The 13118-nt window shown below is 42.4% G+C and overlaps 1 protein-coding gene across 3 annotated transcripts in view; it reads left to right on the plus strand.

Moving 5' to 3' along the window:
* Positions 1-13118, plus strand: part of LOC309700966 (receptor tyrosine-protein kinase erbB-4-like) — a 371528-nt gene that overhangs the window by 268831 nt on the left and 89579 nt on the right. For all 3 annotated transcript variants that reach the window (XM_082524896.1, XM_082524894.1, XM_082524895.1), the window contains exons 13-15: positions 2560-2692; positions 8433-8526; positions 12673-12827. In XM_082524896.1, coding sequence (XP_082381022.1) covers positions 2560-2692; positions 8433-8526; positions 12673-12827 — 382 coding nt within the window. The remainder of the gene's footprint in view (positions 1-2559; positions 2693-8432; positions 8527-12672; positions 12828-13118) is intronic.

Raw genomic sequence — 13118 nt, forward strand, 5'->3', positions numbered from 1 at the left:
TTTAAATTGCAATGAAAGCCGATTGGGTAAAAGTGATGTGCTAGCTGGCTAGTTTTTGTTAGCTGCTAGCATCTGCTTTTTGGACTAGTTCATGTGAAAGTTACCTGCAATAAAGTAGACAGGATACGTTTAGAGTATCTTTTAGAAGTTTAAAGTGATTGACTCTCAGTGTGGGTTGGATTTTAACAGTATAAATGGTAAATGGTAAATGGCCTGTATTTATATAGCGCTTTACTAGTCCCTAAGGACCCCAAAGCGCTTTACATATCCAGTCATCCACCCATTCACACACACATTCACACACTAACATTATAACATTAAAAGTTAGTGTAAGTTACTCTTTAATGCTACACAGATGAACTGAGCAGTCTGTCAGAGTGAATGCGTCTCCGTTGTGCAAGTGCAATGCAAATTTCATCCACTATATAGTGCTCTAAGAAATCCTTATGATGCATGAAAAATCAGTGTACAGTAATAAAATCACTACTACTCATCCACATCAAAAGGAGTCAGCTGAGGTGGTTTGGGCTTCTGACTAGGATGCCTCCTGGGTGAGGTGTTACATGCCATTCTACGAGGAGGCCCTGAGGTAGACCAAGGACATGCTGGAGAAATTACATCTCTCTCTGTTGACCAGCATAAACCCCACATAAACTGGAGAAGGTGGCTGGGGGGTGAGAGGTTTGGGTTTCAGCCAGTCCCAGACAAAAGGCAGAAGATAGATGTATGGATGAGGGAGTGACTGAAAAAGTGGATGATTTAACCACAGCCACACAATATACTAAAAGAGAGAGAAAAAAACAGCAGCCAGAGGCACAAAAAAAGGGAAAACAGTAGGAATGAGACTAAACGACAGCCATAGCCATGGTACCATTAGCACTCTAATTACCTCTACCCCAGTATTACACACTGACTTGGCCAATTTCATGGGAACTGTCATGCCTTAAAGGTATGTTAAGTATAACGCTTGCAATGGGAAGTGGAGGCGTGATGGAATGAACAACAGGCAAATAAAGGGACATATTGCTCATATGATTCCACAATACCCAGGGTAATGAGCTTATTTATAATATTTGTGAGGATTTGTTAGAGGTGGTTGCCACTAAAGCTTTCTGTGTCTGAGATGGAGATAACTAAGCCGCCATAGTTTTTCACGGTCCTGCCACACTGCGGTTCATATCATTAGCCAGTTAATGAGTACGGTGTGTGTATTAGAGATCGATCGATGGCACCTTACACAGGTCTCTTCATTAGGCTCAACCCACTGTCTACGATTGACTGTTCTCCTGTTGACAAAGGGTTTGGCCCCCACCAGGCGACACTCCCGGGGATATGTGTGTCACTCAGCGATTGAGTGTGATGAGCATTATTGATTGTTGTGGTTCAACAGGAAAGGGTGGGGGGGTTACAATTATAGTGGATGTGTTCTTTAATGGCAGAGATGTGGGGAATACCAATGTTTACTCACTCAGGTGGGCAGAAACATACAGCAGTTTGAGCTTCCGATAGCTGTAGAAAAAAATATATAAATGCAGTCCATTTACAAGCACTGACTTATCTCCTAGGCATGAATACAGAATAGATATACACACATTGCTACATTTATACACTTATAATTTGGGACAGGCAGCAATGTTATAGACATCTTAAAGAAAAGACATTCTGCCAATGAAGTCTGTGGGTTCCCCAAGAATCAACACTGACTTTCGACAGTCTTGTGATCCATTTCGCCAACTTTTTTCATCTTGTGCCACCAAGGGGTCAAAGATGAAAATGTGTTAATGTCTGTAACTTTTGCACCATTCTTAATTTTTAGATTGAGAAGACAATTGCATCAATTATTGGAACAAACCGAGTTCAGAGGACTGTACAACCAATTTTATGTTGTTAAAAAAATAACACAAATGATCTTCAGGTATACATATGTCCCTGCTATCAAAATAGGAGGCAGAGTTGCCATACAGGAAGTGACGTGAGCAACACTTCTATCAAGCCAAACATTGGTGATCCTAGGACCCAGTTCTTGCAATTGCATTTCACTTTTCACAGTCTCACTGTTTATTGCAACAATACTAGCAAAAGCCACCAACTACTTAACAATCATTGGGGAATACATGTTTTTCCTTCATGTCCACTGGTTGCTAACCAGTTGCCAACCAGTTTCTAGGTCTGTGCTGCAGGACCCTAATTTGTTTAGTACTGATATGTGTAGAGATGTTTAATAAAACTGTTAAGCACTTTGGTAGAACTTGAGAATTTTAAAGTTATTTTTGTGTACAAGAGGACAAAATATAGTGCCTGTATCTGATCGTACTGTGGCGTATCCCAAGACACAGACATTTCGAGGTGTTACGTAACCACAATATATAACTGATATATAATTGATAGCTGATAGCCAGACCAAGGATCATCAAAGATATAAGCTGGATATTAGCCACATACACACTTAACAGGTGATCGTACCCCAACACTTGTTTAATGTGTTGACACCAAACATCCTCCCTGTTGTCTTTAAAAGAAAATTATACTATTTTGACCATTTGAACATTCTCCTCACAGTCCAACAACGAATGGTGTGTGACCGAATGTGTTCGGACGATGGCTGTTGGGGACCAGGGCCAGACCAGTGCCTCTCTTGCCGATATTTCAAGCGAGGCCGTACCTGCGTTCAGTCCTGCAACCTTTTTGATGGGTGAGTAGTCGATTCATTCAGTAAAAGTCCTTTCCTTCCTCTGACACATTCTGAGCAAATGTTGTACGTGGGTCTGGAAATATCTTTGAGTAGATCTGACTTAAACTGTGAAAGAATAAAAAAAAAACAACACATTTCTGATCATTGTGGTCCCAGGAAGCTGGATTAATTCCTCAGCAAACAGCCATACGTGACAAGCAGCAGAAATAAAATCAATTTAAACTGTTTTAATGCATGAAAATGAAGTCAAAACATCCTCAAGGGCTCTGGAGGAGGAGAGTCTAATTGCTGATTGGCATGAATGTAATGAGATGAACCAATAAGGAATTTTACAGTGCGAACAGTCAGAGGAACATTTGGCTGCATATTACACCCACTGTCCAAACTCAATTTAAGTATACACCATTGTTGAAGCACATTTCATTTCAAATCACCCATTTGGACTGACAGACATGAGTGTTTACTGCACTGAGCAGGAAAATGAAGCAAGCTGTTTCCGAGTGTCCTCACAATCCACCGATCTTCGCTGTGAGTCATTGCATTCAGGTCATCCCTCTATGTTGCCAAGAGGCACATCAAAAAGATCACTGCCAACTCACCTGGGGAGAAACCCTCCTTTGTAGACGTAGTTTCCAGCCTTTTTCTTGCTGTTCTTGAATGAACGGGGAGATGCTGTGAATCGCAACACTTGAAAGCATCCATCTAAAATAAGACTGTACCGGCAGCATCTGCCACAAGATAAATATGACTTTTCTTCCAAGCGGTGTGATGTCAGGCTCGTGTTTTCCTCAGGGGAAGAGGAGAGCGCATTTGTAAGTGTGTATGAGAGCGAGCAACCCTCGGTCATGTTGACTTGTTGCTGGTCCTTTCCTGCGCCGTTTGTGGGAGGGAAGCTTTGAAGATGCCGGTGAAAACAGCTCATAGCGAAGGCTTTGAAGAAGACGAGGAAAGGCGCATGGCAGGGAGCGGCTGAACCACACTTGTTTCCAATACTGTAAATACAGTCAGTCACAGTGAGGAAATGCAAGCAATATTCAACAGGCCCACTTTTTGTTTTGAGTCACTGGCCTGACTTGTGGAATCAGAACATCCATAACCCAAAGGCCTGGTGTAAGAAGTGTCTACCTACCAACAAAGAGTGCTGAGTTGGTATTTACTTGCTTTTACAGTGGGGCAAAAAAGTATTTAGTCAGCCACCGATTGTGCAAGTTCCCCCACCTAAAATGATGACAGAGGTCAGTAATTTGCACCAGAGGTACACTTCAACTGTGAGAGACAGAATGTGAAAAAAAAAATCCATGAATCCACATGGTAGGATTTGTAAAGAATTTATTCGTAAATCAGGGTGGAAAATAAGTATTTGGTCAATAACAAAAATACAACTCAATACTTTGTAACATAACCTTTGTTGGCAATAACAGAGGTCAAACGTTTACTATAGGTCTTTACCAGGTTTGCACACACAGTAGCTGGTATTTTGGCCCATTCCTCCATGCAGATCTTCTCGAGAGCAGTGATGTTTTGGGGCTGTCGCCGAGCAACACGGACTTTCAACTCCCGCCACAGATTTTCTATGGGGTTGAGGTCTGGAGACTGGCTAGGCCACTCCAGGACTTTCAAATGCTTCTTACGGAGCCACTCCTTTGTTGCCCGGGCGGTGTGTTTTGGATCATTGTCATGTTGGAAGACCCAGCCTCGTTTCATCTTCAAAGTTCTCACTGATGGAAGGAGGTTTTGGCTCAAAATCTCACGATACATGGCCCCATTCATTCTGTCCTTAACACGGATCAGTCGTCCTGTCCCCTTGGCAGAAAAACAGCCCCATAGCATGATGTTTCCACCCCCATGCTTCACAGTAGGTATGGTGTTCTTGGGATGCAACTCAGTATTCTTCTTCCTCCAAACACGACGAGTTGAGTTTATACCAAAAAGTTCTACTTTGGTTTCATCTGACCACATGACATTCTCCCAATCCTCTGCTGTATCATCCATGTGCTCTCTGGCAAACTTCAGACGGGCCTGGACATGCACTGGCTTCAGCAGCGGAACACGTCTGGCACTGCAGGATTTGATTCCCTGCCGTTGTAGTGTGTTACTGATGGTGACCTTTGTTACTTTAGTCCCAGCTCTCTGCAGGTCATTCACCAGGTCCCCCCGTGTGGTTCTGGGATCTTTGCTCACCGTTCTCATGATCATTTTGACCCCACGGGATGAGATCTTGCGTGGAGCCCCAGATCGAGGGAGATTATCAGTGGTCTTGTATGTCTTCCATTTTCTGATGATTGCTCCCACAGTTGATTTTTTCACACCAAGCTGCTTGCCTATTGTAGATTCACTCTTCCCAGTCTGGTGCAGGTCTACAATACTTTTCCTGGTGTCCTTCGAAAGCTCTTTGGTCTTGGCCGTGGCGGAGTTTGGAGTCTGACTGTTTGAGGCTGTGGACAGGTGTCTTTTATACAGATGATGAGTTCAAACAGGTGCCATTCATACAGGTAACGAGTGGGGGACAGAAAAGCTTCTTACAGAAGACGTTACAGGTCTGTGAGAGCCAGAGATTTTCCTTGTTTGAGGTGACCAAATACTTATTTTCCACCCTAATTTATGAATAAATTCTTTACAAATCCTACCATGTGAATTCATGGATTTTTTTTTTCACATTCTGTCTCTCACAGTTGAAGTGTACCTCTGGTGCAAATTACTGACCTCTGTCATCATTTTAAGTGGGGGAACTTGCACAATCGGTGGCTGACTAAATACTTTTTTGCCCCACTGTACATTGCTTAAAAGCTGCTAGGTGTAGTCCCTGACTGGTTGGCAAAGATTCCTGGCAGTTTCTGGCTCCTGCTGGGTGAAATTGGTCGAAAACTACCGTACTATCTATTTCAACTACTATCCGCAGGGCAGTACAACTTGATAAAGTGCGAAACAATGTAGACAGTTTGCCTTCCAAGTAAAAGTTGTGGCACTGAGGCACTTTTTTCTGTAAAAGTGAACTTTTTTTAAAATTCTGGCTTGTGTTGCATTTTTCACAGTTTGCAGCTCAGAGAGTAAGTGCACAGTGTTTGTAGATGAGTCCATCCCTTCATTTCAAAATACGACTGCAGCAACATGCGACTGACCAAACTTTTTACCAACCGCTTCAAATACTGGTCAAGGAATCTTCCCCAGTGACTGGAGTTTGCCATGGGGTCACTGTGTTTAATATCATTATTCTTGCTATGTACATTTTCTTTATTCTATGGCATGTGTCTTGAAGATTGTAGAAGTAGATACAAATACACTGTTGAATTGTTGAAGAAAGTCATATCATCTGCATAAAAAAGCCACATCATGGCATATCTAAATTGATTTTTTTTAAAAAGTGGGTACAGCCAATACTGTTCTGTTACGGTATGTGAGTTATATATAGTTTTCACCTTTAAAAAATCATTTTAGTCTTATTTCCACAGTCTGTACACTAATTTAATGACTGGATATGGACAGCAGATTGTCATAGCGCTGCTTATTTTCAGCACTTTTGCTGTATGCAGCATAGATTTGCTTAATATTTCACTTTGTTCTGAAGCTACTGAACTGTATATCTCTCAAGAATTTAGTGTTAGCTCATTAAAAATGTTCTCGGGATGGTGATTTTAAACCTTAAGATTCTTCAGCTCGTTCTTCTTCTGTGTTTCCATTGTTAATGAGAAGAGGCACTAATTCCCTTCAGTTTATACGTCTGTTGAATAAAACAAAGAGAGAGCAAAGGAGTTTGGGGGTGAGCAGGGAGGACTGAAATGCAATCCCCCTGGGTTTGGCGGGAGGAGGGAGGGAGGGAGTGAGTGAGGGAGGAGCTGAATGGGTTTAATTAAAAAAAATTTAAAAAGTTGCTTTGGTGGGTTGACCGTGCTGTGGCTATTTGGATGTTTGGATTTCTGAACAGCGGCCACAGCCCTGCTTAAATTCCACCAAAACAGGACTAATCCCCCATCAGGTCATCCCCCCAGTGGGGCTTTGGCGCGCACTACCAGCTGTGAAGGAGGCCAATCAGGAAGAACGGCTTTGAAGGAATGGAAATGACCCCAGAGAGCATGACTGCAGAGGTCTTTGTCTCTCACCCATTCTGCTCCATGTATCTTTTCTTCCACCTCAACCAAGAAAAGAGATATCTCTCCACTGCCTGGGCCTTTTTCCCCCCTAAAGGATTCCCCTGCATAGTGCCTCGGAGAGAGGAATCTAATTTATTTTGGAACAAGGGAAAAAAAAGCTGGGGGAGAAATGCAAAGAGAGCTATGGGAGTTTCCCACTGAAAACATCATTAATAAAAGGACCATCTGTAGCTTACACACTCTGCTTTTTGGATGTGTCAGACAAACTGCTGTGATCATAAAGAATCAATAGGACCATTTAAAGAAAAACTACCCTGAAATAAAGGCTCAGCAAAGGGAAATCTGGGATTTTATCTTCATTTTTATTGCCTTTTAATGTGAGCTGAACACTAGAGTGTCAGGATGTTTAGTTTCTCTTTTTTTTGTTGCTTTTAAAACTACCGAGTCTAAAAGGTTTTCATCTAATATTACCCACATGAAAATGCATAAAAACCCACATACCCGCAGGAGATCCAAAATTCTCAGTGCCACATCTTATAAAAACAGCTCACAAGGAGGAATCTGTGGACTCTTTATTCCACCCCAATAGCATCACATGCAAATATGAACAAAAATCATGCACGTGCACGCGCGCACACATACAGTCCCTTTCATTATCCCGCTGCTGTGAGAAAGAGGTTTGTTTGTAACTGGGCGAATCCTCCTCTGAGAGCGTCTGTCCTCTGCATTGGCTGATCGATCCCTCTGATGTGAAAAGTGGTTTTGATCGGCAGCAGTTGTTATTGACAGCAGCCTGCCTCCGCCCGCCCGAGACGCCGCACTTCAAAAGTGAAGATAATGCGCTGATTCGGACACAAACAAGACAGGAATTTTTAGATTGAGAGTATGCGAGTGCACACACACAGACACACACACACACAATCACGCACAGAAACACACCAATATACACATATAAGGATTCAACAGTAAGGCCTGGGGCTATGTGGAGCTCCTGCCAGGGTAATTGCAGTGTATAAACCCAATATCGAGCTCTATTGTTTACTTTCTTTCCCCTCAGAAGCGAAAAAACAAAACCAACATAAAGTACACATTAACCGGCTGACTGAAGCGTTTTAGACGTTGCAGGAACCGCAGTGATTCTTTGATAACGGGATGAAAAGAAAATGTGTTTGGCTTTTTTTTCTTTTTCTTTTATCACACACTCCCTCTGTCTCTTCACTCTGGTCCTATCAAAAGCAAACTCCCTCTCTAAATGCCCTCTCCGTGGCCTTTCATACCATCTTTCCCGTTCCTCCTTCCCTCCCACCATCTCTTCTCCTGCTTCCTCCACCTTCCACACATCCCCTCATGTTTGCCTATGATTTAAAAAGACGTTCATTATTCATGGACTTTCTCTGTAAGCATATTGACCATACTAAGCCGTTAACCTGGTCAAATAGTTTTAGGTAGCTCGCTGCCCTGCATGCCCCTTCAGCAGAGGGCACTGCATCTTGGAGATGACCCAGATAAACCGGTTGTTGTATCACACTTGATTTTGTTGAAAAAGGCCTCAATGTACAGCTCGTACTTGCGGCATGCTCTTAATCAATATTTCACTGTGCTCTCAAATCTATAATACATGCATTCCTATTTTCATTTTTCTTATTTATCAGGGAAGAGCGTGAATTTGCCAATGGATCCGTGTGCCTGGCGTGCGATAGCCAATGTGAGAAGATGGATGGAAACACTGTGACATGTCTCGGTCCGGTAAGACCCTCAGTCTCAACTTCCTTTTTACTTAAGAATACATTTTATAAATACAGGAAATAAGCTGTTTAGATTAAAACCACTCCTCATTTTTCTGTGCGAGATAGGGGACTATCTTCTACGTGCCAAAGTGGATTTCCAACTTATTTTGCTGTGTTTTGCACACAGGATTTCCGAAGATATAAGTACTGTTTGCAAAGGTGAATGGTAGGTTAATGGGAGGGATGATAAAGTACTGTAGCTACTTTTGGAGGCATGCTTTTGGCAAGCACCCATGCACACAGTCAAAAAAAAAGCAAAATGAGATTAGATTCTGACCTTCCGGTAAAGTCACTTTTAGAATGATCGCAATACGACTCTCCAAAATGTTTCCTTGCTGAAATGTCAGTGGAGAACATGCACATCTGCATGCATGTGCACAGAAATTGTACGCAGCAACACCAAATGCAAACAAATCTGCTCATGCAAGGCTGCAGCTGCATCATTATCATGCTAGGGTATACGCCAGTGCTCGTATCAAACCTGCAGGGACGCCCAGAAAAGGTTGCCAAACGTCTCAGGAGTTGCAGGATGATTAAAGGGATTGGAAAGCAGAAGAATCCACATATGCCAAAAATAATCTCCACAACATAACTGCGGTAGTTTTTGCTAAAATTCCTGTGAATTACTATATATTTTCTGTACTTTGTACTTGTAAAAAGCATAAAAAGAAAATATAGTAAGCTGACAAATCAGTCTAGATGTTGTAACTGAATACAGATCTCAGGACATGATCAGAATTATTGTCAACTAAAGTCTAGAGACTGGTCAACGACCCTCTGTCAGCGATGTGTATTCCTTGACCGTTTGCTAAGCGGATCCTTGAGGTTGCTGGCTGTTGACAGGTGAAATCCTTCACAATGAGGATGCTGTACCAAAACCCTCCTTGTGATTTGTTTGGTTACCAGCAGATTGTTTGCAGACAAGTTACTATTCTTCATATAAAACTACAGGTGATTGCAGCAATCACCAACGAATTCCCGAGGTGTGGTGAAAGTTCGAACCAGAAACAAAGAACATTTCCCTTCAGTGGAAAATGCGTGCCTTACTACAGCAATTTTTATTTTGAAGGTGAGACAGCTCACCTTCAAAATAAATATTTTTAAATATACATATGGATGACACCAGGGGCCAGAAAAAATACTGAAAGAGCAAGACATGAATTCAATTTCAGCGTGATTCAATTCAGTTTTATAGATCTAGCACCAAATCATAACAGCAGTTGTCTTCAAGTGCTTTATGTTAAAAGGTAAAGACCCTACAATAGTACAGAGAAAACACCAACAATTAAACAATCCCCTTTGAGCAAGTCCTAGGCAACAGTGGGAAGGAAAAACTCCCTTTAAAGAGGAACAAGTTTCCAGTAGAACCAGGCTCAGAGAGGGACAGCTTTCTAACACGATTTGTTGGGGTGAGGGGAGGAAGACAGGACAAAGACACTGTGGAAGAGAGCCAGAGATGAAATGAGATAAACATGAGTGAGTGAAGAGGAAACACTCAGTGCATCATGGCAAGCGCCCAGCAGCCTAGGCATATTCTACTGTAACTAAGAGAGGATTCAGAGTCACCTGATTCAACTATAAGCGTTATGAAAAAGAAAAAGTAGAGAGGGTGTCTGTCTCCCAAATCCAAACTGGGAGCTGGTCCCACATCCTATTACAGCACTGCACTCTGTTCCAGTTAGCTCAGTAGGACGACCCATTCTCTCACATAAAGGCAGACTGTATGGTTAGGTACTTGTTTTTATACGCCTCTGTCAAATGGATTGAAAACACCTGAATTCAAAGATATGGCCATTTGTGCATATTGTGTATGTGACTTATTCTGCGTTATCAAGACGTGCGAATTTGAAACCAGGTACATCCACGTGGTTATGAGAATATCCTTGGAAACTTTTTCTGAGCTATTTCAAAACCCCTGGACTAAATTACTTGTGCTCACATACAGTATAGAGTGATTACATCCAATAATATCCATTACAATACTGTTATTTAATTAAATTACCTGCTTGTTGTTTTTTTTCTTTACTATGATGAATTCTGAATCCTGGTGGCATAAATACTGTAGTGGGACAAATGTGGGTACGATCTATAACTGTACAGGAAGCTGATTTTACAGCGCAATGTTTCATTACGAAAAAGTTGCATCTAATGTGCAGCATGACTTGTTTCACGGATTCTAGTGACTGTGTGACTAACCTTTTATGACTGTCTGAGGGAGAGAATAACAGATGAAGAGAGAGAGAGCAGCTCCTCAAGGATGCGCAAAGGCTGGTGACGTTGGGATGCTGGTCACAGCTGAGCAGTGAATAACACCAGAGTCAATCATCCACGGGTGCTCAGTCACACGCAGACGCACATGCGCAGTGTCCACGGACATACTTAAATGCATTCGGACATCTGTATGCATCTGCCCTGCTCACACACAGACACGCAACTACGCAAAGTGAGCATAATGTTTATTGATGGTGTGTGTCTAAATGTGTCAAGTGGTGAGAAGCTGTCCATCAGGTCGCCGTGGCTGTCGTTAGCAGCAGAGCGTGGAGCTGAAAAGCCCAGCCGCCAGAATGCAACTTGTTCTTCACAACACACACATACACACACCTCTGTGCAATTTTAAGCTTACACTTTTGTCAGCACTTCGTGCACACGCACATAGACATTCACACAAAGTGTACAGTCAGTTTTCCGCTCCCATTCTAACTTATTCATGCTCCTGCTGCAGCTGAGCTCGTGTTCACTTACCTCTTGTCGTCTCCTCCATCACTTTCAGTGCGCACTTTTTTTTGGCACAACCTGACTCCCTAACCATTTTCCCAGTTTTATCAGGGATACAGTGGAATAAATTCCAGGCACTTTAGCTCAACATGGATTATACTGCCAAAAGTGTTCACTCTCCCATCCAAATCTTTTAATTCAGGTGTTCCAATCACTTTCATGGCCACAGGTGTATAAAATCAAACATCCAGACATGCAGACTGCTACTACAAAAATGTGTGAAGGAATGCATCACTCTCAGTAGCTCAGTGAATTCCAGTGTGGTAATGTGACAGGATGCAACCTGTGCAACAAGTCCAGACGTGAAATTTCCACACTACTAAATATTCAATCGTCAACTGTTAGTGGGATTAGAACAAAGTAGAAGCTACACTAAATCACACTGGGGTCTGTGGATGCTGAGGCACATATTGCAAGGACGTCACCAACTCCAAACTCCACGTGGCCTTCAGATTAGCTCAAGAACGGTGCGTAGAGAGCTTAATGGCGCAGGTTTCCATGGCAGCATGGCTGCATCTAAGCCTTAGATCACCAAGGGTCGGATGCAGTGGTGTAAAGCACCCCACCACTGGACTCTAGAGTAGTGAAGATATGTTTCCTCGAGTGACGAATCTTAGTTCTCTGTCTGGAAATCAAATGGAAGAGTCTGGGTTTGATGGTCGCCAGGGGAACAGTACTGGTCTGACTGCATTGTGCCAATTGTAAAGTTTGGTGGAGGGGGGATTACCTTAGATCCAGTGAAAGAAACTCTTAATGCATCAGCATACCAAGACATCTGTGGGAACAGTTTGGGGGTGGTACCTTCCTCTTCCAACATGACCAGTGCACAAAGCAAGGACAAATGAATTTGGATGAATTAAAGCAGAGCCTATGAGACAGGCCTTTGTGTCTGACCTCATAAATTTTCTTCTGAAAGAACGGTCAAAACTTCTCATAAACACTCTTAAACCTGTGGTAAGCTTTCCTAGAAGAGCTGAAGCTGTTATTGCTGCAAATTGTGGGCCAACATCACATGGATAAAGAATGGGAGGTCACTCAAGTTCATGTGTGTGTTAAGGCACACGAGCAAATACTTTTTGCAATACAATGTATAAATCATTGCTTGGGATTCATGTGGGATTATCGCTGTATGAATTTCCATGAACTTTTTCTTAACTTTATTTTTCTCCACTGGTTTCTTTTAGCTCTTCACCCATTATTTTGTTCTTGTTTTATGTTATCTCCTCTTACTGCCACCTTTACCTCCTTCTTCTTTATTCACCCCTTGTCTACCACCCTCTTTGTAACCCATCTTCTCATCTCGCTCCTCCTTGTTGTGCTCTCCTCACAGGGCCCAGACCAGTGTGTAAAATGCCTCCACTTCAAAGACGGCCCTAACTGCGTAGAGAAGTGCCCCGATGGGCTGCAGGGAGCCAACAGTTTCATCTTCAAATACGCCAAGGCCAACAACGAGTGTCATCCCTGCCATGCCAATTGCACCCAGGGGTAAGAGAGGGATGATACATAAAGATGTGTCTATGTATAAAAGTTAATCCGTTTCTTTCAAGTGTCCACTCGCCTTCATAGTTACCCTGAGCAGCTTCTGGCTTTGGTGCTTTTATGCTGTTAAAGTTTTTTAGCCTTAATTCTAGCATTATGAGTGAGAGAGGGTACATAATCATCTACACCACGAATATTCTTAAATTGAGTTGAATTTGCCACTTTATATCCAATTAGCTACTCGTGTATTTCTTTAAGGCATAATGTAATTTAAAAGGCTGAGTTTCGTATTTAAAA

The sequence above is a fragment of the Aulonocara stuartgranti genome (genome assembly GCF_965226115.1).
Source record: "Aulonocara stuartgranti genome assembly, chromosome: 23".
NCBI classification, from domain to species: Eukaryota; Metazoa; Chordata; class Actinopteri; order Cichliformes; family Cichlidae; genus Aulonocara; species Aulonocara stuartgranti.